The sequence below is a fragment of the Melozone crissalis genome, unplaced genomic scaffold (assembly GCF_028551555.1).
Source record: "Melozone crissalis strain CALT ecotype California unplaced genomic scaffold, PUWL_Pcris_2 ptg000323l_1, whole genome shotgun sequence".
Lineage (NCBI taxonomy): Eukaryota > Metazoa > Chordata > Aves > Passeriformes > Passerellidae > Melozone > Melozone crissalis.
The window spans coordinates 309,502-335,540 of record NW_026536074.1 but is presented as its reverse complement, the minus strand read 5'-3'; the positions used below and the strand labels follow the sequence as shown (position 1 = coordinate 335,540).

The window sequence follows — 26,039 nt, the reverse complement described above, 5'->3', positions numbered from 1 at the left end:
TTGTCCTGAAATTCAGGTCTCAGGTACCAAAGGGAGCCTTGGGATGCAGCTGGGGAAAAGAGCAGCAAGGACAGACAGAAACAGGGAGGGAGGGGTGTTTGAGGCTGTTCTTTTTTAAATGAAAGCCAAGAATTAGTAGCAAAATGGAATCACACAATAAATAATATAAATAATAACCCCCAAATCCCCAAAGAATTGGATGGAGAAGGGGATGAGGAGCAGCCCCAGGAGGGGATTGGGGATGAAGGAGCCTCAGGTGCATCAGCTGAAGGTTTTTATTGTCAATGAGTCTGTGGTGCCACGACGAGGCCACAGGTACAGCCCAAGTGCAACGCTCTGGCCCTGTTCAGGAGGCCAAATATCACCAATTAATCTGGAATTAATTAAAAAAAGGAGGGTTTTTTTGTGAATAAACCACTGCAGAATTAATTCAGGTCACTCGGTGTCGCGTTAGTGAGACCCAAAGCTGCCCCGGCCTCCTCTGCCGAGGGTGAATCTCATTTAATAAAACCAAATCAAATCTCATGAACGGGTTTTACACACGCTGAAAGACAAAGTTTTCCTCCACCAGGATCAATTGGAATTCCAACCACACCAGTTAAGTGCACTTAGTTTGACCTTGGGGTCACACCACAGTCTCCCCATGGAAAAATCCCTCCTGGGGGCAGGTTTGGTGCTTCTCCTGCAGTTTTGGGGTTTTCCCTCCAGCACTGCTGCTTCTCCTACAGGTTTTTTGCCTTCTCCCCATCCCCACCCAATCCAGCCTCCACTGGGATGGAGCTCCCCAAAAAGGAGAGAAATTCCCCCAAAACCTGAGTGTTGAAGCATCACCTCCCCCTGCCCTCCCGTGCCCTGGGGCATCCCTGCTCCAGAGGACATTCCCAACACCAAAACAAAGCTGCTGCTCCAATCTGGGGAAAAATAAACATCAGAACGTGGAATTTAAACCAAGAGCCCGTAAATAGTGAAGGGTTTGGGTTGGGTTTTAACCAAAACAGCTTCAAATTTGGGGTGAACCAAGTAGGGACAGAGCTTGTGCTGTTTAACCAGCACTGCACGGCCCTGCCTGGGGTTGAAGTCCATTGGAATTCCTGCATTTTGAGGGAGAAATGTGGAATTTGTTCCCAGGTAAGAGGAGCCAGCTGGAGTGGGTGTCACACCCTCCCCTTCCCACAGCTTCAGCCACGCTCGGGGATTTTATAAAACCAGGGAAAACAAGTCAACACTGGAATCAAACCATCCCTGGGCTGTCTGAAATTTGGATTTGAAAATCTGCAGGCAAGGAGCTTTGCTGGCTGCACTCAAAAGTGTTGGGATCCCACCAGGAAAGGCCCAATTTGGGCGCATTTAGGTGTAGGAAAGGCCTTAACTCTGGGGTTTTAGGTCTAAATGAACATTTTTAGGGCCAAGTGTAAGGCGTGGGGTGATGCCCCGAGCTCACTTCCAGCTCCTCTTCCTCATCCCCTCTCCAGGCAATGGCCATGGGCAGGAAGGGGTTGCATAGTTTGATTCCTTCTGGAAAATCAACCCAAAAATAGAAAGGAGGGAATGTTGTAAAGCTCTGGCTGAAGGATACAACTCCTGTTTTATTTCCATGTGGTAGGAAATGCTGCACCTCACTCCGTGCAGGACCAGGCTTGGGAGCTGCAGTTACCAAAGAAACCCCAAGGAATTCTGTGCAAACATCGCAGTGCTAAAGTGAATCCCACCCTGGGAGCCAGGGGGCCGGGATGGGGTCAGGAACAACACGTGGGAGGAGGATTTTACCTTCTTGTTCTGCTTTTTTAGCCCTGTTATCAAAAAATATGGATTAATTCCGCAGCCTAAAGGTCAGTTGGTGGCTCAGCACAACGGAGCCGAGTTAATCAGGATCAGAGGTAGTACAGAGTAGCTGTGCTCAAGTAGGAGTTACATGGGGCTGGGGGTGCTCTGGGACCCCTTTCCAGTGGCTTTTCCTGGGGGATTTGCCCCAGGCTCACTGGGAATTCCTGGCAGGATCTCCTGTGGGCTGGGGGTTCTGCACAGGAAGAGAAACCTCCAATCCCTCGAGCTCTGGGAGTCCCCCCCTGCCTCAGGAAGAGTTTAAAAAGAACATTTTAAAACCAGAGTTCAGCTCATGGGGAGGAGAGGAGGGGACAGAGCCCTGAGCCTGTCCTGGTGCTCAGAATCATCCAGGACTGGGTGGGGGGCGTCCAAGCCACCTCACCTCATCAAAGTCCAACTCCAACACGGTGTCGCTCAGTACCAGCAAGAAGAAATACAGAATAAAACCAGTGTTAAAAAACTCCATTAAAAGGTTTTGTGACTCTCAAAATGGGGCATTTCTGCTCCGTCCCAGGTGGTCAGGAAGCGGGAAGGACCTGGTGGGAGCTGCTCCCCCTGCCCACTCCCAAAGCTTTGGTCTGGTTTATTGAGTTTTTGAGGAAATTCTCCCCCCTCACCCTGTGCTCCGAGCCGAGCAGCCCCCCTGGGAATCCTTCTCCTCCCCTTCAGGGGCTCCAGGAAATCAGGGGCTGCTCTCCCCCTTCTCTCCCTCCTGCACCCATCAATGCCACCAGCCCATCCCAGCAGGCCCAACGCTGCTCCCACCTCCTGCAGAGTGCGAGAGGAGCGTGGCTGGGTGTAAGAAACCAAACTGCATCTCTGTTATTGCATCCCCCACGTGCCAGGGGTCCGACGTGCACAGGGGGAGCTCAGAACCTGTGCACCAGCGCCTCCCTCTCCCTGCGCCGCAGCTCCTCCTTGTAACAGCAGGAGCAGAAATTCCCGGTCTCTGGGTGTCCGTAAAAGCTGCAGTTGGGCTGTTTGCACTTGGTCTGCTGGATGTTGTAGAGGCCTTGGCTTCTCATTTTCTCCGCCGCTCCTCCCTTGTCCTGCTCCAGGAGCTCCCGGCAGCCGTTGCTGTGCGGGGGCAGGAGGCAGCCGGAGCCCTCGCACTCCGCGGGGAACGGAGCCTGGGTCTCCATGTCCGTGGGGGAGAAGCGGCCCAGGTGGGCAGGCCCGGGCGGGCAGGGGCCCAGCCGGCCCTGGTGGTGCCGGGGCAGGGTGGCATAGGGAGGGAGGCTCCCGCAGGGCCCCCCCGCCAGCTGCCGCCGGCCCTCGGGACACGCGGGTGGGTGCAGCCCCTCGGCGCTGCCCATAGAGGGCCTGGGGAAGGTGAAAACGCCGGAATAGCCGGCTGGAAAAGCAGCGAGTTTAGCACCCGCGGCCGGCTCCAGGGGCTGGGGGGGGTAGCTGGGGGGCGGCTGGCAGAACACGGGGCCCGGCATCGCCTCCTCGCTCCGCTGGGCGCCCACCTCCCCTTCCGGCCTCTTGGCCGGGGCGGCGCCGCCCAGCGCCTTCTTCTCGGCCTCCTTCTGCCTCTGCTCTGCCAGGAACCGCTCCTCGGCGTCCAGGAGGTACCTCTGGATCATCTCCTCCTGGAACTGGTGCCGGGTGCTGGTTTTGAGGTGGCTGGCGAAGATGAACTTGCGCTCGCCCTGCATGGCGGCGCGCAGGATGCTCAGGCTCAGCCGCACGTCGCTGCTGTACTTGGAGGGATCCGAGGGCTTCTCCGGGGCTGCTTTACCTGCACCAGGCTTCTCTGCAGGAGCCGAATCTCCAGGGGAACATTCCTCCTTGCTGTCCTTCCGTGCCTTCAGGGATCCTTTCTTCTTCTTCTCCAGGGTGTCTCCCTGCCCGTTGCTCACGCCGCCCTTGACGCCTTTGCTGTGCATCAGGCCCCCCATGTTCTTTTTTAGTTTGCTGCCCAGAGTCTTCCCGAAGCTCCCCAGCTTGTTGGCTACCGAGTCTGCTCGTTTTTTATCCTTCTCCTTCTCCCTCTCTTTCTTTGGTTTCTCCCTGTCCTTGGCTGCCCTGGTGCCCCCGTTGCTGGCGGAGCTGCTGCACACCGACTCCTTGTCCGACTCGCCCGACTCCGCTGCCGAGCGAGCGTCATCACCCGCCGAGGCCGTGGGGGACTCTGGCTGAGCCAGGGGCGCCTGGGGAGGGAGGAGAGACAAAATATCAGAGTCTAGAAACCCCTGAGGTAAAGATTTCCAGGTGGAAGGTGAAGCAAAGGAGGTGGTGTGGCTTGGAACATGGAGGGGACACTGAGAAAGTGCATCCTGCACATCCCTAAACATCCCCGTGGCACCTTTCCAGCCTGAGATAGTCCAGGATCTTATGATTCTATTCTGTGATTCTCACTTGCAAATCCAGGGAGATTTCAGGTGCAAATCCAGGGAAGAGGAGGGTGAGACTTGTCCCAGTCTCGAGGTGGCCATAAACCAACAGCTCCCATTTGTTTGGAGCTTGGGATGTCCCTGAGGGGCTTCTGGCTCATGTGAAACTGAAAATGGACACAGAAAGTTCTGGGGAAAGGTGCCCACATACAAAACTGAGTCCCTTGCCTGCTCTCTGGCAGAATCAGCCACAATTCCTGTGGGCACAGAGCCCCCAGGTAAAGCCCACAACAGCTTTCCTGCAGAGAGGAGGGGTTGAATAATTCATAGGTAAAGAAGATCCCCCTGGTCCCTTTACCTGCATGTCACAAGGCAACGTGATCCATCTGACATTCATGTAGCTGTGCAGCAGGTGCAGTTTGGCTTCCAGTGACAGGGTCACGCTGGCATTGGAGGGGGGGAAGCCACAGGTCAGAGCCATTTCCCACCTGGAAACATCTCCCCCCATATCCACATCGTTCCCTGTGCTGTGTATTTAAATTAGTGTTTTCCAAAGGTACAAAAGGGATAATTGTGAAGTTTTCCTTTCAATGAAAATCCAAAGGGAGAAATCAAATTCCTCAGTGTTGGAATCAAAACGTTTCTGCCTCAGCCATAGGAAGTGCTGGGACCAAACCATGGTGAGATCTGAGAGATCTCACCAGACCAGGCATGGTGTGGCGGCCACCACCCTCCCCATTCCAGGGACCCACAACACAAGGATTTGATGGCAAATGGAAAAATTTGTGCACATTTTTGTGCTGTTATCACAGGAGATCCTCCCCTGCTGCTGGTGCCTTGAGCTACACCCAGCCCAGAGCTCCAGGACCTGGAGCATCATCACTTGGATGTGGGAATGAAGCTCATGAGATATCACAGCCCCACCCAAATCACACCAAAATGAAGGAAAAGCTGAACAGTGCAATTCCCTGGGCACAGCTTTCATCCAGCACAAGAAAACCCAGCTGGTTTTTCATCTGTGGCCTCTCTGCTCTGCAGATCACCAACCTGGCCAGCTTGACATTGTCACTGTCATCCTTCCCCCACTGCCACTCCTTGCCCGGGTCCACGGCGAAGTGCACGGGGAGCAGTTTGTGCTCAGAGTCTGTCAGGGGGATCACAGCTGCCAGAAACGGGACAGAAATGTCACAGAAATGTCACTTTTACAGCCAGCCCTGAGCTCAACACCCACCAGGAGCATTTTTGTCACCTCTGATGGCAAATCCCAGTGCTGGGATCATGGAATTGTCAGAGCACCACGGCACTCCCAGAGAAGAGTTTCTCCACCATTTCCCATCCAACTCTGCCCTGTGTCGGTGGGAATCCATTCCCCTTGTCCCAAGTCCCCCTCCAGCTCCTGGAGCCCCTTTGGGCACTGGAAGAGCTCCAAGGTCAGGACTCCAGGACTCTGTTGGTTTTCTGGGCTCACATTGATGGGTCCTGGCCAGCTCTTCCTCCCCAGCACTCCCAAATCTTCCTCCTCCTCAGTTTCTCACCTGAATCCCATCACTCACCTTGATCTTTTGTGTTTTCCTTCTGCTCCATGGAGACCAGGGCAGAAAAATGAGCTTGGTCATAAGCCAGGACCAGAGGGGACCGGTGGCATTTGTTGGCTGGGACTTCCAGGGGCAGATAAATCCCTCCAAAGGGAATTGGGGCAAATGCTGAAACAATTGAGAGTGGTTAGTTGTGATCACAGGTTCAAGAGTTCAGAGTTGTTTGTGCTGCAGCTGCTCCAGAATGAGCCCTTTGCCTCAATGGAGGGCTCACCTGCAATTATCTCTCATCTCAGGGGACATCAAACAAAACCACAACCCAAAAGAGATGTTTATTTTACATCAGGAGGATTTCAAATGTAGAATGAACTGGGATTTTCTATAAAAAGCCTTCCTCTTCACTCCCCCACAAGACAAACTTTGCTTACAGAAGGATGGAAATTGATAAACCTTCCCTGACAGGGAACTGAAGGTGATGGTGGAAAATCCAACACCCAGGGAATGGAGGAAAATCCACCACCAGGGAATGGAATTTCTCATCTCCAGATGCGTGTGCAGAGGTAAAAAAAAGGAAAAAAACCTTGTGTGGATGCTCTTAAAGCAGCAGAAATTGGGTTGGGAGCCAAATCTGACCTGGCCCCTCCATGGGCTCACCTGCTGCAGGTGAATTTTCCCCCCTGCACCATTCCCAACTCCAAATGCAGCTTTGACAGCAAAGAGGCCCCAGAAAAGGTGGAAAGGGAAGGTGAGGAGCTCAGAGAGGCTTTGGGAAGAGAGGAAGGTCTCACCTTCACCACCTGAGTCCCTCAGCATCGTGTCTGCCACCACCACGATGGGTCTCTTCAGCACGTGGGCCAGCACAAAGACGTGGAACTCCTCCAGGCTCTCATACACTGGCTCCTCTGAGCTCTCCACCCTGGGCAAAGGAGAAGCTGAATGTCATCCCTTGGGTAGTTTGGATATTCAAACATTTGCTTTGGAACACCAGCAGGAGACTTCACAGCCAGGAGAGGCTGAGCTCAGCACTGATCTGAGGGTTTAGGTGTGGATTCCCAAAATCTGAGGGTTTAGATGTGGATTCCCAAAATGTCCTGCTCCAAAACAAGGGCTTGTGCCCAAGGAATGCCCAGCTGCTGCCTGGCATTGCTGGGAGTCCCTTATCTAAAGATAAGGACAGCTGTGGCTGGGAAGTGTCCTTGAAACAGAAGGGAGATGGCAAAAAATCTCAGCTCTGGGTTATTCTGATTTCAGAGTGAGAAGCACAAGGAAACAAAAGGAAGCAAAAGGAAGCACAAGGAAACAAACACAAGGAAAAAAACCACAATGAAACACAAGGAAAACATAAGGAAGCACAAGGAAACACAAGGAAAGGATTTATTCCCTGCCCAATCCATGTGCCACCCCACAGAAGAAGCCCCAAAATCCTTTCCTGGGACGCTCCATGTGCCTGGTGCTGCCTCAGGATCTTTGTCCTTCCCCTGAAACCCAACCAGCCCAACCCAGAGCTGCTGCCCTGCCCTGGGGCACCCTGAGAGCTGAGGGGATTTACTCCCTGTTGTAGGTGTGGATTTACTCCCTGTAGTACCCCTGGGTGTAATTTACTCCCTGTTGCACCCCTGGGTGTGGATTCACTCCCTGTTGTAGCCCTGGGTGTAATTTACTCCCTGTTGTAGGTGTAATTCACTCCCTGTTGTACCCTGGGTGTAATTTACTCCCTGTTGTAGGTGTGGATTTACTCCCTGTTGTAGGTGTAATTTACTCCCTGTTGTAGCCCTGCCCGTACCCGCCGCAGCCGCCACCGTTGGTGCCGTAGTGCACGCGGGGCTCGCTCGACGCCAGCTTGATCAGCTCATTCCACTCCTTCTGCCACTCCTCCTCTGTGTAAACCAGGCCAGACTGAAAAAGGGCAAAAAGAACCCAAAATCACCCAGGGAAAGCTCTCCCAGTTACTCCAGAGTGGGTTTGTACCCACAGCACAACTTTCCTCTGTGGGTTATACAAAAATAATCAACACGTTCTGCACCATGGCCTCAAAAGTGCTTCCCAATATTCATCCAAACTTCCCCTCTCCATTTAAATCCATTCCCCTTGTGCTGTCACCTGTCCCATGTAGGAATGTGCTCTCTGGTGATGGAGGGACAAAACCATTTTTTGTCTCTTTAAAAAGGAAAAAATCCAGAAGTTTCTCTCTTCAATTAGATAAAAAGTCCTCATAGGGCTTGGGGGACTCAAGGATGGCGAATTGGACAGAGGCAAAAAAGTCCTGCCTAAGCAACTCACCAGAAAAAGAAGAGAACAAAAAAATTAATTGATTTTGTGAGGTGTTTTACCAGGAGCAAGGAACTGTTGCCCCTGGCTCGGTTTTTCTCTGTAAAGAAGAGAATTTTGCCTTTTATTACAACTTGTTATTTTGCCTTTTAATAAAACTTTTCTGTGTCCAACACTACCACAGAAGCCATCCTGTTAATTTTATGCCTTCTAAAGTAGCTGAGCTATCTTGGTGTGATATAAATTTCCAAAAGCTTTTAAGATCTGGCTCAAGGAGATCAATATATGAATCTCAAGGCCCTTTAATTTTGCTGCAGCTCTGAGTGCAGGACACCCCTCAGCACAGCACAGCCCAAAATTCCAGACTGGCACCTCCCAGAGGCACAGGAAGTTTTCCCAGGATGGCAAAAAGGGCCCAAACCATCACTCAGCTCCCACCTCCTTGTTCTGCTGGGTCTGCTGCCAGCGCCAGCGGCGCCTCAGTGCCTCCCGCTCCGCTCCCTTGTCCATCAGGGTGTGCAGGGACTTCCTCAGCATCAGATCCCGGTCGTGGAAGCCCCACATTCCTGCAGGGAGAAGGAACAGGAGGGTCAGGAGGAGCTGCTGTGACTCCCTGAGCCACTGCAGGGAAGGGGCTGCTCCATCATCCCACATTTCCTTCAGGGAAACTCGCACAAATCAGAATTACGCACAAATAACAGCCAGGATTTGCACCCAGAGCACTTCTCCTCTATTTGTTTTTTCCCTCACATCTTTTATTTCCCTCCTCACAGCCCACTCCTTCCTTTATTTCCTTTGCAGTAGTTATTGTATCAGAGGGGGAGAAGGATTTGAGAAGCAGCTGCAGCCCCTTCCCTTGAACCACAGCCAGGAGCAGCAGCATCCAGAATGGCTCCTGCCCCCAAAGGAGCATGGTGGGCTCTTCCCCAGGGATTTGGGGGCTGTTTTCTTGTGGATAAACCCAAATCTTACCCAGGGAGGCAGCGTGGAGCAAACAATTCCCATCTCCAGTGGTGGCCAGGGGCAGCAGGCGCTGGCAGCTCGGATCCACCGCCACCCACCAGTTGAGACGTCCTGGGGACAATTGGGAGAGTGAGAAACCATGGGATGGGACTGGGGGCTCTGGGGGCACTGCAGGATGTGGTTTCAGCCCTTCTGGAACAAAAACCAGCTGAACAAGGAGTTTAGAGAGGGTGGAAGGAGCATCTGGGCAGGTGGGAAGGTTCAGACCCAGGACTGGGTGGGGAAGAGTCAGGACAAAGCAACAAAAAGAGGAGATTGGAGCTGTAAAACTCATTGAGGATGCCAGGAAAGGACTGCGCTGGATTTGGGGCAGAATTACACACAAACAGGAGCCAGAAATCCCACCCAGAGCAGCTCTCTTCTATCTGTTTTTCCACCACACCCCCTATTTCCCTCCCCACAGGCTGAAAATGCCACCAGGATCACCCAGCACAAATTTCTCCAGGGAAATCAGCTTTTTGCTGCTTGCTGGAACCAAATCCCTCCAGTTTCAAGTCTCTCATGACCACATTTCCCTGCTCACTGGTTTTTAGGCAGAATATTGCAGGATTTCTGCTGATCCCAGCAGCTTTCCTGCTGCAAATGCAAACTGACAGCGCTTCAGACTGGGAGTTTTGGGTCACTGTGGTGATTCAAGTCAAGAGCAGCTAAAAATAGAAGGTTGGAAGAAATGCCCAGTGTGGCTGAAGATTCAGCCCTTCCCAAGGGAGTGAGGCTGGGCTGGATCAGGACTTTGAACCCCCTGGGTCTGTGTCTGTGTCTTGCCCTGCCCTCAACATCCCCCCTTGGCTGCCATATTTTCCAGGGCTTTTTGGATCCTGTGCAACAGGCAGGTTTTTGGCTGGATGAAGCTGTTTAGGCTTCCAAGTTGTATTTCAATTGCTCCTGCAGGAAACCAGCCCTTTTCCTTTCATTTTCAGAGCCTCCCCTTCTTCTGGAGCACGATCCCTGCTGGGGATCCCAGTGCAGAGCCATGGGACTGCTGGGAATGCTCTGCACAACCTCAGGGAGAGGAACCAAAGGCAGAAAACAGAGGTTAAAACGTCCCCAACCACCAGAAATGCTCTGTGCACGTGTGCCTGGTGCCTGGGAGGCTGTGCAGGCCCCAGGCTGAGGGGACACACCTTGCAGAGGCATTTCTGTGCCCGAGTGTTTGCCTGACTGCGCTTACGCAAGAGAAATCGGCTCCAAAGGAACCCCATGCCCAAGCCAACCCTCCTGCCAGGGTCTGGCTCCTCCTGGACAGGCCAAGAGGCTGCCCAGAAGTGTTGAAAACAATTTCAGAGCCCAGGAGATTCCTCTGGGGGAGTCTAGACCCTGGGAAGGGGCTCAGAGACCTTGGCATGGAGTCAATAACACCAAAAGCACCCGAGCCTTTGATTTTAACCATGGAAACAACAATTACCAGCTTTGTGTGAGCCACAAGAGTCTGAGTAGAATGATAGGGGATTTATCACAGGGTGAAAATGTAGAATTTTGGGGTTTTAGAATGGGGTTCAGGAGGCAGGATGGAGGGATTTGGGTGGAGATTCCTCTGATTTCCTTGGAGGACTCCAGATCCTGGCAGGGAGCTCAGAGACCTTGGCATAGAATGAAAAACACCAAAAACACCCGAGCCTTTGATTTTAACCATGGGAAAAACAATTACCAACTTTGTGTGAGGAGTTACAAGCCACAGGAGTTTAAGTAGAATGATAGCTAGTTTGTCAAAAAGTGGAAAAATAGAATTTTGGGGTTTTTAGAATGGGGGTTCCAGAGGCAGAATGGAGAGATTTGGATGTGCCTTGTCGTTCCTCTTTCTTCTTCTTGTCCTCCATCTTCTGGGTGATGGTGGCACTTTTGGATTGGTTTAGAGAAGGAACAGACTGTCTAACAGAGGTGATAGGTATTGGAAAATTTTTGTAAATAGAATTCAGGTAGTTTTTAGTATAAAAAGATAACACCACCCCAAGGCAGTCAGTGTGCTGGACAGATCTCAGCAGGTCAGAAAAAGAATGAAATAAAATAAAAATAAACAACCTTGAGAACCACAGCTGAGAGATCCTGACTCCTTCTTTGATTACAGGGCTGGGAAAAAGAGATTTTTCAACACCTTGGGGTCATCTCAACCACAGAGACTCCAAGAGCTGCCCAGAATATTGAAAACAACACATTTCTGGGTGTGTCTGGTTCTTAACGAGCCCTGAGAGCTCTGCAGGGAAACCAACTGGATTTAGGAGCCTGAGGGATCTTTTTAGAATGGTCATGGCAGCAACAGATTTTGTGCACAGAGGAAAAGCCCATTGGCACCCAGAGGATCCCTCAGCACCCAGCACCATGAGCCCACAGGGTGTTTGGGGAAATCCCATTGGATTTTCCACCAGGAGCCACCTGAACAGGTGACAGCAATGGGGAGGAACTGATGGCCCCACCCAGGCTGGAGGGAGAATTGCCTCATCCAAACCAGAAATGAGGATTTGCTCATCCAAACCATAAATGGCTTCCCCCAAGGCTACCACGAATGCACAGGGAGTGTCCCAGGGACTGCTCCAAGGGATCAGCATCTTTCAGTTCTTTGTGATTTTTATCCCCAAATATCCCCAGGTGAGGCAGCATGGACTCACTGCCCCTCCCTGTGTGACACAAACAAACCCAGTGTGCAAATCCCCAGCTCAGAGCAAAGATCCACAGGGGTTTGTGTCACACCAAGGCTCCACCCAGGGCAGAGACCTTTCCAAACCACTCCAAGCACATCCAAAGCATTCCCAGAGGATCTCATTGAAGTTTTCAGCCACTTTGGGAGTGCTCACTCTGCCACAATGGTGTAACAGGAGCTCTGAATACATGGGGAAAAGGATCTGAACATTTATTGGGCTGTAAAATGCATTTCCTAAATCTCCTAAGGATGGTGCGTGCGAAATTAATATTGGGAGTCCCTGCAGATCATAGCACCATGCTCAAAACCCTACTTGGAATATTTCATAGCTGCATTACAGCCCTTTGTTACAGACAAAACATTAATTTATAACAACCCACAGACACTCAAATCTACAAAGACATTTTCTAAAACTCAGAATTCATAAATTCCTCCCCATTAACAGCATCCCAGCACACCTGGCAGTGCCCCCAGCCCACAGATGAAGCACCCAGCAAGCCCCAGCCCCAGATTTGATTTGTGCAGGGACAGAGGAAGCCAAGCCTGCTCTGCTGGGGTGAGATCTGGGGTTGATCTGCAGCAGCAGCTCTGCTGTCACCTCCCAGCACCGCCGTGTAACGGGATCGCTGGGATCAGGTGCTCATTCCCAAAACATGAGAATATTTCTTACAGCAACTCCTGAGCAGCACAGGGGGAAGCTGTGCCCTCAGAGTGTCTGTTATCCCCAAGGAGAATGTGTTTTCTGGTATCTGCAGCAGCACAGAAACAGCAGGAGTGGAAATGGAAACCCTCCTGAGATCCCTCATGGGAACCTTCCTGGTGCCAGGGATGGGATTTTCCCTGCCAGCACAAATGTCCCCTCATTTCTTCATTTACAGACCCCTGGATTTCCCCTCATTCCCTCATTTACAGACCCCTGGGTATCCCCTCATTCCCTCATTTACAGACCCCTGCATGTCCCCTCATTCCCTCATTTAGAATTTCCTGGATTTCCCCCTCATTCCCTCATTTAGAATTCCCTGGATGTCCCCTCATTCTCTCACTTAGGATGTCCCCTCATCCCCTGATTTACAAATTCCTGGATGTCCCTTCATTCCCTCATTTACAGACCCCTGGATGTCCCTCATTCCCTCATCTACAAACTTCTGGATGTCCCCTCATTCCCTGAATTACAAATCCCTGGATGTCCCCTCATTCCCTTATTTACAAATTCCTGGACGTCCCTTCATTCTCTCAGTTAAAGACCCCCGGATGTCCCCTCATTCTCTCATTTACAGACCCCTGGGTGTCCCCTCGTTCCCTCATTCCTGGATTTCCCCTCATTCTCTCATTTACAGACCCCTGGCAGCTCTCCAGGAACCTGGAACCAATCCAGGGGGTTCCTCCCCAGCAGGCACTGGAGCAGCAGCATTGACATCCAGAATTTATCATCAGGAATTTATTAGGAATTCCCTTTTCCCTGTGTCCCCACAGGACTGGCAGATGGAGCATGGGTAAGCCAATGCCAGTTTGGGGAGTTTTGGGGTGTTTTCCCTCTCAGCACAGTGATGACAGCCCTGAGTGGTTTACACTCAGTTCCCATGGGTGAAGGGAAGCAGCTCCTACTCAACCCTTGCACCAGGTCATAAAAATGATGAATAATTCCCTGCTGGATGTGCATCCATGGGATATCCCACTGTCACTGTCACATTTTCTGGAAAATCCCCTTGCCCAGGATTTCTTCTCCTGGGAAGCCTCAGAGAAAAAGGAAACCAACATTATCTCATTTGCTTCTCCTGTGTTTTGCTGCTTTGGAATGTGGTTGCAGATTTGTTTATCCAACATGTGAATTGTTTTGAGTTAATGACCAATCACAATCCAGCTGTGTCAGACTCTGGAGAGAATCAGGAGTTTTCATCATCATTATTATTTTATCATCATCATCATTATCTTGTTAAGCCTTTTGTCAGTATCCTTTCTCTATTCTTTAGTATAGTTTTAATATAGCATGACATGACATGATATAATATGATGAGATAAATATATATAATGTGATATAAAATATATAATGTGATATATCATATGTGATAGAATATCATATAATATTATATAATGTATATGTTGTATATATGTATATGATGTGATATAATGTGATATAATATAATGCAATATAATGTAATGTAATGTGATGTGATATAATGCAATATAATGTAATGTAATGTAATGCAATATAATGTAATGTAATGTAATGCAATATAATGTAATATAATATAATATAATATAATATAAGTGATATATGATATGATATAATATGATATATTATATGATATGATATATGATGTGATATAACATAATATGATATAACATAACATTATAATATAATATTATGTAATGTAATGTAATGTAATATAAATGATGTGATATATGATAAAGCATGATATAATGTAATATCATTTAATATGATATAATATGATATATATAATGCAATGTAATGTAATGTAATATGATATAATATGATATATGATATAATACAATATAATTAAATATAATATGATATTATGTAATATCATCTAATATGATATAATATAATGAAATATCATATAATATAATATAATAATAAATTAGCCTTCTAAGAACATGGAGTTAGATTCATCATTTCCTCCTGCAATGGGGGACCCAGAAAACACCCCAGGGTGGTGCCCAGCCAATGCCCCACCCCAGGGTGCCCCCGAGGGTGGCACTGCCCGTGTCCCCAGCACTCACCAGCCTGCTCCAGCGCCACCAGCATGGACTGCTCGATGAGATCCCTCTCGATGAAGCTGCGGAAATCCTCGGAGTAGACGGTGAGGTCGGGCAGCTGGAAGGTGCAGATGGGCATCTCCAGCAGGTGCTCGCTGCTGCTGCTGCCGTTGCTGGAGACGTGGGAGCGGGCCAGGGACACGATGGTGGAGCTGGCATGGGAGATGCCCCGGGACAGGCGCTTCTCTGGGGGAGAGGAGGGAGAACAACAGCCTGTGACAAAACCATCTCTGTCCCCTTAAAAAGGGAAGAAACCCACAAGTTTCTCTCCTTGATTAGGTGAAAAGGGATCTCAGAATCCTGGGGGACTTCACCTCAAACTTAAGTATCACTGTCCTCAGGACAGGCGCTTCTCTGGGGGAAAGGAGGAAGAACAACCAGCAAAGTGGGGCGGGAGCAATGTAGGAATGTGCCACCTGTCACTTTGTGACAAAACCATCCTTTGTCCCCTTAAAAAGGGAAGAAACCCACAAGTTTCTCTCCTCAATTAGGCGAAAAAGGCATCTCACAGGCCTGGAGGACTTCACCTCAAATTTAAGCGGTGCTTCTCTGTGGGAAAGAAGGAAGAACAACCAGCAAAGTGGGGCAGGAGTGGTGTAGGAATGTGCCCCCTGTCACCATCCTTTGTCCCCTTAAAAAGGGAAGAAACCCAAAAGTTTCTCTCCTCAATTAGGTGAAAAAGGCATCTCACAGGCCTGGAGGACTTCACTTCAAAGCCATTAGTTTCTTTGTTCACTCCTTTTTCTAGTAAATTGCCACTTTTGTGAGGTGTTTTACCAGGAGCCTGGAGAAGAGGAGGCTCAGGGGTGCCCTTATTGCTCTCTACACCTTCCTGAAGAGAGGCTGCAGACAGGTGGGGTCGGTCTCTCCTGGTTTTCCCCATTCTCCCCATTTTTTCCCCATTCCAGGGCACCAACTGATAGAAGCAGAGGACAGCCTCAAGCTATGTCAGGGAAGGTATAGGTTGGATATTAGGAAAAAAAAATTTACTGAAAGAATAATGAAGTACTGGAATTGTCTTCCCAGGGAGGTGTGGAATCACCATCTCTGGATGTGTTTAAATAAACACTGGACATGGTGCTACAGTCTGGTTGAGGTGTCAGGGCATGGGTTGGATTCAATCTTAGAGGTCTCTCCCAACCTCATCATCCTGTGATTCTGAACCTCAGAGAAAGGAAAAAGAATCCTTATGATTTGCTGTGCCTGTGTTTGTGCAAAAGTAGAATGCTTGAAACACAAACCCTATGAGGAACATTTGAAGGAGCTGGGGCTGTTTAGTCTGGAGAAGAGGAGGTTTAGAGGTGCCCTTATTGCTCTCTACACCTTCCTGAAGGGGGGCTGCAGACAGGTGGGGTCAGTCTGACAGAACCGGAGGACACAGCCTCAAGCTACCTCAGGGAAGGTACAGGTTGGATATTAGGAAAAAATTTTTCACCAAAAGAATAATAAAGTACTGGAATGCTCTTCCCAGGGAGGTGTAGAACCACCATCTCTGGATGTGTTTAAAAAGACTGGTTCTACAGTCTGGTTAAAGGTTTTAGGGCAGAGGATGGATGATGATCTCAGAGGTCTCTCCCACCCTCATCATTCTGTGATTCTGTGCTCTGACAGGACACTGCCCACGCCAGGACACCACCCCAGGACACTGCCCACCCCAGGACACCCCTCCAGGACACTGCCCCAGGACACTGCCCATGCCAGGACACTGCCCAGCCCAGGACACCACCCCAGGACACTGCCCCAGGACACTGCCCATGCCAGGACACTGCCCAGCCCAGGACACCACCCCAGGACACTGACCTTGCACCAGGTCATCCTGGCGCTGCAGGGGGGGCCTCCCTGGCCGTGCCAGCTCCCTCTCGGGGGCCCGGCAGCCCCGGCCCTCGTTGAAGGGGTGCGGGAGGTTCCCGGCGTGCACCTGCCGCAGCTGCTCGAAGTCGCTCAGCGCCGCGCTCAGGTCCCAGTTCTTGCCTGCACGGGGACGTGGAGACTCCGTTTTTCGCATTTTCCACATTACACGTGTGGAAGTTTCCCCATTTTTTCCCATTTTTCCCCATCTAGGTGGTGTAAATCCCCAGGTGGTGGAAGCTGAGGAGCTGGCATGGAAGGGAAATGCTGCGTTCCCACACACCAGGAATTATTCCCATTTTTCCTGAATTATTCCTATTTTTCCCAGAATTATTCCCATTCGTCCCAGAACTATTCCCATTCGTCCCAGAACTATTCCCATGTGTCCCAGAACTATTCCCATTTGTCCCCATTCTGGGTGGTGGAAGCTGAAGAATTTTCCCCATTTTTCCCCATTTTTCCTGGAATTATTTCCATTTTCCCCATTCCAGGTGGTGGAAGTTGAGGAGTTTTCCCCATTTTTCCCATTCCAGGTGTGGAAGCTGAGGAATTTTACCCATTTTTCTCAGAATTAATCCCCTTTTTCCCCATTCCAGGTGGTGGAAGCTGAGGAATTTTCCCCATTTTTTCCATAATTATTCCCATTTTCCCCACTTTTTTCCCATAATTATTCCCATCCCAGGTGGTGGAAGCTAGGGAATTATTCCCATTTTCCCCATTTTTCCTGGAATTATTCCCATTTTTCCCCATTCCAGGTGGCGAAAGCTGAGGAGCTAGCACAGAAGGGGAATGCCGCATTCCTACGCCCCAGGAATTTTCCCGATTTTTCCTGGAATTATTCCCATTTTCCCCATTGCAGGTGATGGAAGCTGAGGAATTTTCCCCGTTTTCCCCCATTTTTCCCAGAATTATCCCCATTTCCCCCATTCCAGGTGGAGCAGCACCACTCACCCTCACCCACCACAGAAACCGAGGCACTCCCTAAACATCTTTGCTGGAAACCATTCCAGACCCCAGCTCCCTCCCCTTTTCCCTCCCACCCTGGGCATTCCCATGATTATTCCAGTTTTCCATACCTTCAAGGAGGTCTCTGGCCAGCCCCGGCTCTGCCCCCGTTGAGCGAACAAAGTCGGACAGGACGATGTCCATAGCCAAGGCCAGAGGGGTCAGCGGCACCCGATCGGCTCCTGGGCATCAACCTGGGCATGGAGAGCACCAAGAGCACCCCTGGACTGCACATCCCCAGCTGGGAATCAGCTGAGGGGTCAATGAACCCTCCCCCAAAAATTCAATGCGCTCCAGGTTCACTCCTTGGCAGCACAATGTTCATTTGGCTATAACCAGCAACAGAAAAATTGGGAAAATTCATGAGCTAAACCAATTCTCATCTCAAAGGTGGTGGAGCTTTTCTTTCCAAATTAGGAATAAATTATATAATAAATATAAATTATTATATATTCATATAATACATATGAATACATTCATACATACATAGATAATTTATAATATATGATATATATAATATATCATATATGATATATAATATATAATATATAACATTATCATGTAACATGTAACATGCAACATATATTATATATTATATAATATATATTATATATTATATATTATATATTGTATATTATATATTATATATTGTTATTGTATATGATATAATTTATTATATTATATATATATAATTATCATTTATTACATATTCATATAAAAAATTAATTTTTAGGAGCAATGAGAAAGCAGAAGTTTCTCCTGGGAATTTACAGAGAGCAAATCCCTGCCCCATCCCACTCCAAGCAGCCCAGATGTGAGGCAGGGAAAGGAAATTCAGGATAAAATGCTAGATTTAGATGTGTTCTAAGGAAAATATATTTTTAAAAAGCCCCTTTCAGACAAAAACCCAAACTAAACAATCCCAATTGCTCTGGCAGACAAAATCAATGTCCAGACAGAGCTCCTTTGACTCCAGAGCTCCTCTGACTCCTGAGCCCTTCCCAGAGCAGACCAAAACCACAGATTTATTCTGTAATTTTGGTTTATTCGATTGGTTTATTTGATTCATTCTGTAAATCTGGATTTTGTTGGGTTCTGAAGGCGTGTGCTCCTGCCATGCCTCCAAATCCTGATTTTCTGCATTCCTGGGGCAGAGAGGGAGAGGAAGAGCAGCCTCATCCGTGGGAGTCCCCATGGGCAAAGTGGAATTTGCTGTTGTTAAATGCTGGGATAAAAATTCTGCCATCAAGGAACAGGAAAGAATGGGAATAAAATTTATGCTGAGCTGGAAATCTGGAAGGGGAAAATCTGGGAAGGCTGGGAGAGGGAGGTGCTGGGGTATGAGGTGGGAGAGGAAATTTCAGGATTGTGGAATTTAGAGGAAATTTCAGGACTGTGGAATTTAAAGCAAATTTCAGGATTGTGGAATTTAGAGCAAATTTCAGGATTGTGTGGAATACAAACAAACCTGGTTGTTTTCCTGGTGCCTGGGAAATAAAATCTCTTTTTCAGGATTATCCCTACAGACGGGCAAACCTCCCCCTGGTACCTTGAAATATTTTTTCCCAAGATTATCCTTAAAGGTGGGTGAAATTCCCTATCAGCACAACTCCCCACAAGCATCCAGACTTTAACCTGGAATTTCTTATGCAGAAACACCTTTCCCACAATGGAGCTGTTAAATTCCTCCTCCCAGAAGCGATGCCAAAGCCCAGCACATTCCTGGAGCAGGATTTGGCAGCAATTCCTGCTCTCACTCCACCAATTTAGGGAAGATCCCTAATTAGGAGCTGCACTTTTGGATCCTCTAATCCCTGGCAGGAGCTGCAGGAGCAGCTCCAGGAGGAGATAACGGGAGAAGCTTCCTCCAGGTGGGTGTGGGATTCCAATGCAAATGAAAACCCAGCAGAGCTTTGGGGAGGGAACAAGCAGCACACGCCACCCCCTCCTGCACTGCATTCCAAACTCCCTCGTGCACAAAAATGCCAGGGAAAACACAGATGGAAAACTCTGGGTCCGGCTGGGAGCTGAAGGATTGTTGGGGATTTATTGAGGGGCTGGACAGAGAGATGTCCCCACCCCAGATTTATTTATTGATTATTTCCTTTCCCTGTGCAAGGGAAATGCCCCCTGCTCTTCCCTCCTTCTAGAACAGGTGGGAAATGAGCCCAGGGAGGAAATAAAAACCCCAGGAGATTCACAAATCCATATCCCAGCCATGGGGCAGGGGCTGAGCACACCCCAAATCCCCCAGGAGAGCTTGGGGGTGATCCAAGGTGAGTGTTCCACATTCCAACCACAAACGGGTGGAAAAAATTGTATTTAGGACTAAATCCAATTGTTGCTGTGATCCCAACGGCTCTTTGCAGGTGTTTTAGGAAATGTTTAACAAATATCCTCACACTTGCAGAGGGTCTGAGCACAGAAATGCTCCTGATGGGAGTGAGCAGTGATCACTGGGCCAGGAGGAGCTGGAGCTTCATGCAAACAGAATTCCATGGTCACACACCCATGGGAACCAAGAGAAAACCTCATTTCACAGTGCCAGGGGATCCACCCAACGCTGACACCAACCCTCAGCCTTCCAGCAGAGCAATCTGCCCAGCTCCACCCTTGGGATGGGGCAAAGCTGGGTTTGGTCCTTGCTGGCAGCATGGAAATCCTTCCTGAAGGGAATTCAGACCTTTCACACCAAATGTTCATCCAAAATAAGGGGAAAGTCATAAAACCCCCCAGAGCCTCCTCTCTCTTGCTGCTTGCAGCCTCTCCCAGGGCAACTCCAACTCCATCAACTCACAGGAGTGTGTGGAACATCCTGGCCCCATCAGAAAAATCAGGAAACTGAGGGAGGAATTCAAGACAAAAGGTCCAAAATCTCAATGTCTCTCAGCTCCATCCTGGTGGGAAATCAACCATTGGGGAACACTTAATTTAAACAGCTCACCAGAACCGAGTGTGGAGCAGCAAAACTGGATCCATTTAAAGTTCCAGGCTGGGATTTCTGGGGCTTTAATTCCCTTATTTTGTTAGGCTTCAACACGCTGCAGAAAGAGGAAATAATTCTCTTTGTCAGGGCCAAATCCTGACCCAAGGTCAGCCATGACCTGTGGCTCCAGTGTGTTTATAAAACACTTCCAGAAATATTTTAGGAGCAGCAAAGTCTGACGTCCCTGCCCCGGATCTGGCACGTGATGTTTTGCTGAGGGCAGGAACCGAGCTGGGAGCCAGGACTGCACTGCCAGGGCTCTGCTCCTCATCCCAACCCCACAGGGACACGAGGGACACCAAGCCTGACCCTCAGGGAGCTGCAGGTGAGGCAGGAGGTGCCCAAATCCATGGGAAATTTAATCCTGCCAGACCCACATGGATGAGCTCACTCCCACCAGCAGGGAGCTGCAGCAGAGTGGAAATCCAGCACAAATCAAACTCCTGAACTCCAAATCCTCCAAAATCCTGAAATTTGGCAGCACTCAGGGCTAAGCAGGGGGGTCCTGAGGGGACCTGCAGGTGGGACATGGGAGCAGCTCCAGTCAGAGGCTACGAGAAAAATGAGTTTTTCCATGAGCTCTGAGTGAGCACGGCTCCTGAAGGTTTCCTGATGCTCCTCAAGGACCTTTCCTGATGCTCCTGAAGGTTTCCTGATGTTCCTCAAGGACCTTTCCTGATGCTCCTGAAGGTTTCCTGATGCTCCTCAAGGACCTTTCCTGATGCTCCTGAAGGTTTCCTGATGCTCCCCAAGGAGGTTTCTTGATGCTCCTCAAGGAGGTTTCCTGATGTTCAAGGGGGTTTCCTGATGCTCCTCAAGGAGGTTTCCTGATGTTCAAGGAGCTTTCCTGATGTTCCCCAAGGAGGTTTTCTGATGCTCCTGAAGGTTTCCAGATGCTCCTCAAGGAGATATCCTGATACACAAGGAGGTTTCCTGATGCTCCTCAAGGAGCTTTCCTGATGCTCCTCAAGGAGCTTTCCTGATGTTCCTGAAGGTTTCCTGATGCTCCTGAAGGTTTCCTGATGCTCTTCAAGGAGCTTTCCTGATCCCCCTGAAGGAGCTTTCCTGATGTTCCTGAAGGTTTCCTGATGCTCTTCAAGGAGCTTTCCTGATGCTCCTCAAGGAGGTTTCTGGCTTCCTCCCCACCCCACATCCCTGTCCTGGCCCTGCAGTTATCTAACAGCACCAGGATTAGCAGCACCTGTCCTGACCTGACACCTGTGCTGTGTCACTGAGCTCCAGCTGCAAGGGCTGGGTGGGACACACACCCTGCAGCTCCTGACTCCTCCAGGATGGGAATCAACCCAGATCATCATCATCATCAACAAAAATCCAGTTATTCCTGATAAAACTGAACATGCAGGACACCCTTGGAGTGCTGGGTAGGACACACACCATGTCGGCCTCTTGCAGGATGGGAATCAACCCAGTTCATCATCATCATCATCAATAAAAAAAAAAAGTTATTTCTGATAAAATTGATGGTGCAGGATCCCCTTGGAGCTGTGAGTGCAGAATGGAGCCAGCCTGGCAGGGAAGAGCAGGAATTTTGGGGAACACACAACACAGGCAGCTGTGGCGGTGACTGAAGAATTTTCCCCCAATTTTTCCTGGAATTATTCCCATTTTTCCCCATTCCAGGTGCTGGATGTGGCTCTGTGGCTGCACCTCATGCTTGGTAGGAACAGCTCTCCAAGATTTCCCATTCTGGGAACTTCTGACAAAGTTTTAGCTCAGTCTAAAAGGAGAGCACATAATCCCCAAAAATGAGCTGCTCCAGTAGGGAAAAAGGGCTCCTAAAAAAGGGGCTCCTAAAAAAGGGGCTCCTAAAGGGGGCCAAAAGGGAGATCCTAAAGGGGGCTAAAGGGGCTCCTAAAGGGGGACAAAAGGGATCCTGAAGGGGGCCAAAAGGGGCTCCAAAAGGGGACTAAAAGGGCTCCTAAATGGGGCTAAAAGGGCTCCTAAAGGGGCTAAAAGCAGCTCATAAAGGGGGACAAAAGGGATCCTAAACGGGGCTAAAGGGGCTCCTAAACGGGGCTTAAAGGGGCTCCTAAAACCACCCTGGTGCTCAGGAGCTGGAGCAGGAGTGAAATTATGGAAATCACTCCATTTTTATAAAGCTCCAGTGCTTCAATGAACCGTTTTATCTTGGGTTTTTTTCATTTTTTTCCAAGTTCCAGCTGTTTCCCAGTGCTGCAGACACAGCTGGGCTCCTCCCAACTCCCAGCTCATCCTGAACCTTGGGCTGAAGAACACACCAGAACCTTCCACTTTTATCTCCAAGATAAAAGCCCAATAAATCTCCAGCAGCAGCTCCAGCAAATCCAGGCTCTGCCCCACCATCATCATCATCATCCTCCTGGTTATCAACTGCTCCCAAAATTACAGCATTCTCTTATCTCTAATGACAGCACTGACAACAAACTCAGTTCTCTCAGTGTCTGCACCAAAGAAATTCCCTTTGAGCCAAGCTCTCCCTAAACCAGGCCATGATTATTTGCAGCCTGAGCTGGGCCTGGCACACGCTGTCCTTGCCTGGATCCCAGGGGAGGCTCCAAATGTCCCCTCTGCAATCGAGGCCACGGCAGCTCCACCACCAATTCTGCTCCTTTTATCCCCAAATGTATCAACCCAGCGCTGCTCCAGCCAGGATAATCCATTTTCAGCCCTTACAGGGATGAGTTTAGGGTGGAACTCGGGACTGGGAGAGCTGAAGTGCCAATTGAGGGCCAGAGCATCTCCCAGAGACAGCAGAGCCACATCCTGGCACGGAGTGGCACAGATTCACCACCAACGCCAGCAGAAAATTAAATATATTCCAATAAAAATACTGAAGGGCAGAGTCCTGAGTTTTGAAGCAGTTTGGGCACACAGATCATTTTCCCATCCCCAGCTTGGATTTGGATGCTCCTGCCCACACCAGGGGCTGCCAAGGCTGAAGCAAGCACAGGAGATGCCTGGATCCACAGGTGGCCACTCCAGAGCTCTTTTAGCACAAAACCATCTTTAAGTAGTTTTAAAATCCCATTTTCAAAAAAAAAAACCCCAAACAACTCAGCATGGACGTGTGCTGGGTCAGGAAGATAAAACCCATCAGTGTCAGCGATTCAGGGCGAAGAATCCCGGCTGAAAGTTCGGACTTTGCAGCTCTGTGACTTTCAGGAACCGGGAGATTCCCGGTCCCGAGCACCAGTTTCACAGCCGGGAAAGCCCCGCAGCATTCCCGGTGCACCGGGACCTAACACAGCTCCCGGGAGGCTCCGTTCTCCTACCGGGAGTGAGGTTCCCGGAGCTGGGGACGGTCCGGGGCACGGCCGGGAATGAACCAAAGGAGAAATAAAACCTCCCGAACTCCCTCTCCTCACTCCAGGTTCGGTTCTCAGCTCCTGTTTCGCTCCACAACGGAGCCACCCCAGCCTGGACCGGGCAGCCGCGGAAATCCCGGTGTTCCCGGGAGAAAACAACCACCAAGAGCAGAATTATTCGGGACAGGAGCAGGAAAATGCCGCTCCCCGAGGAGCCCCGGGGGTGAAGCCCGGGGGATCCGCACCGGCAGCGGCCCCGGAGCGGCCCCGCAGGCCCCCGGGCTGAGCAGGGACCCGCAGCCGGCACCCGCACCCCGCAACCCACCCCGGTACCCCGGGACAACCTCCGGGAGCGGCCCCGGGAGCCGCAGCCCGGCAGCGACCCCGGGAGCCGCCCCCGCCGCCCCCTCAGGCCGCGCCGTGACCCCGCGGGCGCCGCCGACGCCGCCCCGAGGCCCGGCCCCGCCAAAACTTTCCCGAGGCCGAGAGGGGGCCCCGCCGTTACCTCCGAGAGGCTCCATGGGTGGCCCGGAGCGGCCCGGCCCGGAGCGGCCCCGGGGCCCTCCCGCCGTCGTCGCCGCCGCCGCCGCTGAGGCCGCTCCCGGGGCGGGGGGGGACGGACAGAGCGGGGGGGGAAGGCGGAACGGAACGCGCCACCCGGAACGCGCCGCCACCCCCGTTCCCGCCCGGAACGCTTTGGCGGGCGCACGCGGCCGTGCGGGCAGGGGCCAATGGCGGCGCAGGGCCGGGCCGGGCCACGCCCACCTCGGGAGCGGGGGGAGCAGAGCGCCCCCTGGCGGCGGGACCGGGGGGGGGCGGCACCGGGATCCCCCCGGAACCACCGGGAGGGCGCGGGACACCGGGGGGACACCGGCACCACCGGGAGGGGCCTGGGACCACCGGGAGGGGGCTGAGACCCTCTATGTGCGGTCTGAGAGCCTCGGGAGGGGCCTGAGACTCTCTGTGTGCGGCCTGAGAGCCTCGGGAGAGTCCTGGGACCCCCGTGAGGGGCCTGAGACCCTCTCTATGTGGCCTGAGACCCCTGTGAGGGGGCTGGGACCCCCAAGAGGAGCCTGTGACCTCTGTGAGGGGACCAGTACCCCCGTGAGGTGCCCAGGATCCCCAGGAGAGGCCTGAGACCCTCTGTATGTGGCCTGAGACACCTGTGACGAGCCTGGGACCCCCATGAAGGGCCTGAGACCCCCATGAGGAGGCTGAGACCTCTGTGAGGGGCCCAGGACCCCCTGTGAGGGGTCGGTAATCCCTGCCACCATGGGCCCTGAGACCTTGAGGGGTGTCCCCTTCTGTGGGGTCAGTACCCCCAGAGCGGGGTGCTGGAGGGTGAGGGGTCAGCACCCGCTCCCTGAGCCTGATTGCCACTGGGGATCCTTTGCCCAGCATGGAAATATTCCTGTTCCTCACTCACGGCAATGGGAACAGTGCAGAGTGAGGACAGCAGCCCCAGATGGCCCCACATTCCCTGGGACATTCCCTCTCACATTCCCTGGGACATTCCCTGTGCCAAGACCCCCACATCCCTGTGCCATCCCCTGTGCCATTCCCTGTGATGATTCCTGTACCATTCCCCGTGCCATTCCCTGTGCCATTCCCCATGCCATTCCCTGTGCCATTCCCTGTCCCTGTGCCATTCCCCGTGCCATTCCCTGTGCCATTCCCTGTCCCTATGGCATTCCCTGTGCCATTCCCTGTGCCAATCCTTGTCCCTATGGCATTCCCTGTGCCATTCCCTGGGCCCCAGGTGGGCCAGGCCCTGTTCTGGAGCAGTGGCCAGCGGGGGCTGCAGGGGCTGCAGGGGCTGGTGACAAACAGGCCACGTCATGCCCCCAGCTCAGCTGATCCTGATTCTGAATCCATTCTTTGTGTCCTGCCAGGAACCTGCCCTTGTTTGTGTCCTGCACAAAGGGATTGTTTGTGTGGCCGGGCAGGGAAATGTCCAGCACAGAAAGGACAGGCCTGGGGTTTGTCCCTGCTGGCTGCACAGTTTGTCCTCACAGCGGGTCCTGCCTCATGTCTCTGGTGGCCAGCAAGGGGCTGGAGTGATCCCTGTGCTCCAGAGTGATCTCTGTGCTCCACAGGGATCCCTGTGCTCTGGAACAATCCCTGCGCTCCAGAGTGATCTCTGTGCTCTGGAATGTTCCTGTGCTCTGGAACAATCCCTGTGCTCTGGAATGTTCCTGTGCTTCAGAGTGATTTGCTGTGCTCTGGAATGTTCCTGTGCTTTGGATGATCCCCGTGCTCGAGTGTGATTCCCTGTGCTCTGGAATGTTCCTGTGCTCCAGAGTGATCCCTGTGCTCCTCCTGAGTGATTCTTGTTCTCCAGAGTGATCCCTGTGCTGTGGAATGTTCCTGTGCTCCACAGTGATCCCTGGCTCTGGATGATCCGTGTTCTCCACAGTGATGCCAGTGTTCTCCAGAGTGATCCCTGTGCTGTGGAGTGATGCCTGTGTTCCTGAGTGATCCCTGTGTTCTGGA

The 26,039-nt window shown here is 51.2% G+C and overlaps 1 protein-coding gene across 1 annotated transcript; it reads right to left on the bottom strand.

Annotated features, from left to right (window-relative positions):
• Window positions 1–445: 445 nt before the first annotated feature.
• OTUD7B (OTU deubiquitinase 7B) lies at window positions 446–24,124 on the bottom strand. The gene is made up of 12 exons (XM_054294819.1): window positions 24,052–24,124; window positions 17,327–17,449; window positions 16,203–16,373; window positions 14,367–14,588; window positions 8,939–9,040; window positions 8,405–8,532; window positions 7,482–7,594; window positions 6,487–6,614; window positions 5,717–5,866; window positions 5,211–5,325; window positions 4,522–4,606; window positions 446–3,980 (listed from the first exon to the last, which is right to left on the bottom strand). Exons 2-12 carry the CDS (start codon window positions 17,397–17,399, stop codon window positions 2,694–2,696), a joined length of 2,574 nt encoding a protein of 857 aa, XP_054150794.1. The 5' UTR covers window positions 17,400–17,449; window positions 24,052–24,124; the 3' UTR covers window positions 446–2,693.
• Window positions 24,125–26,039: the final 1,915 nt, after the last annotated feature.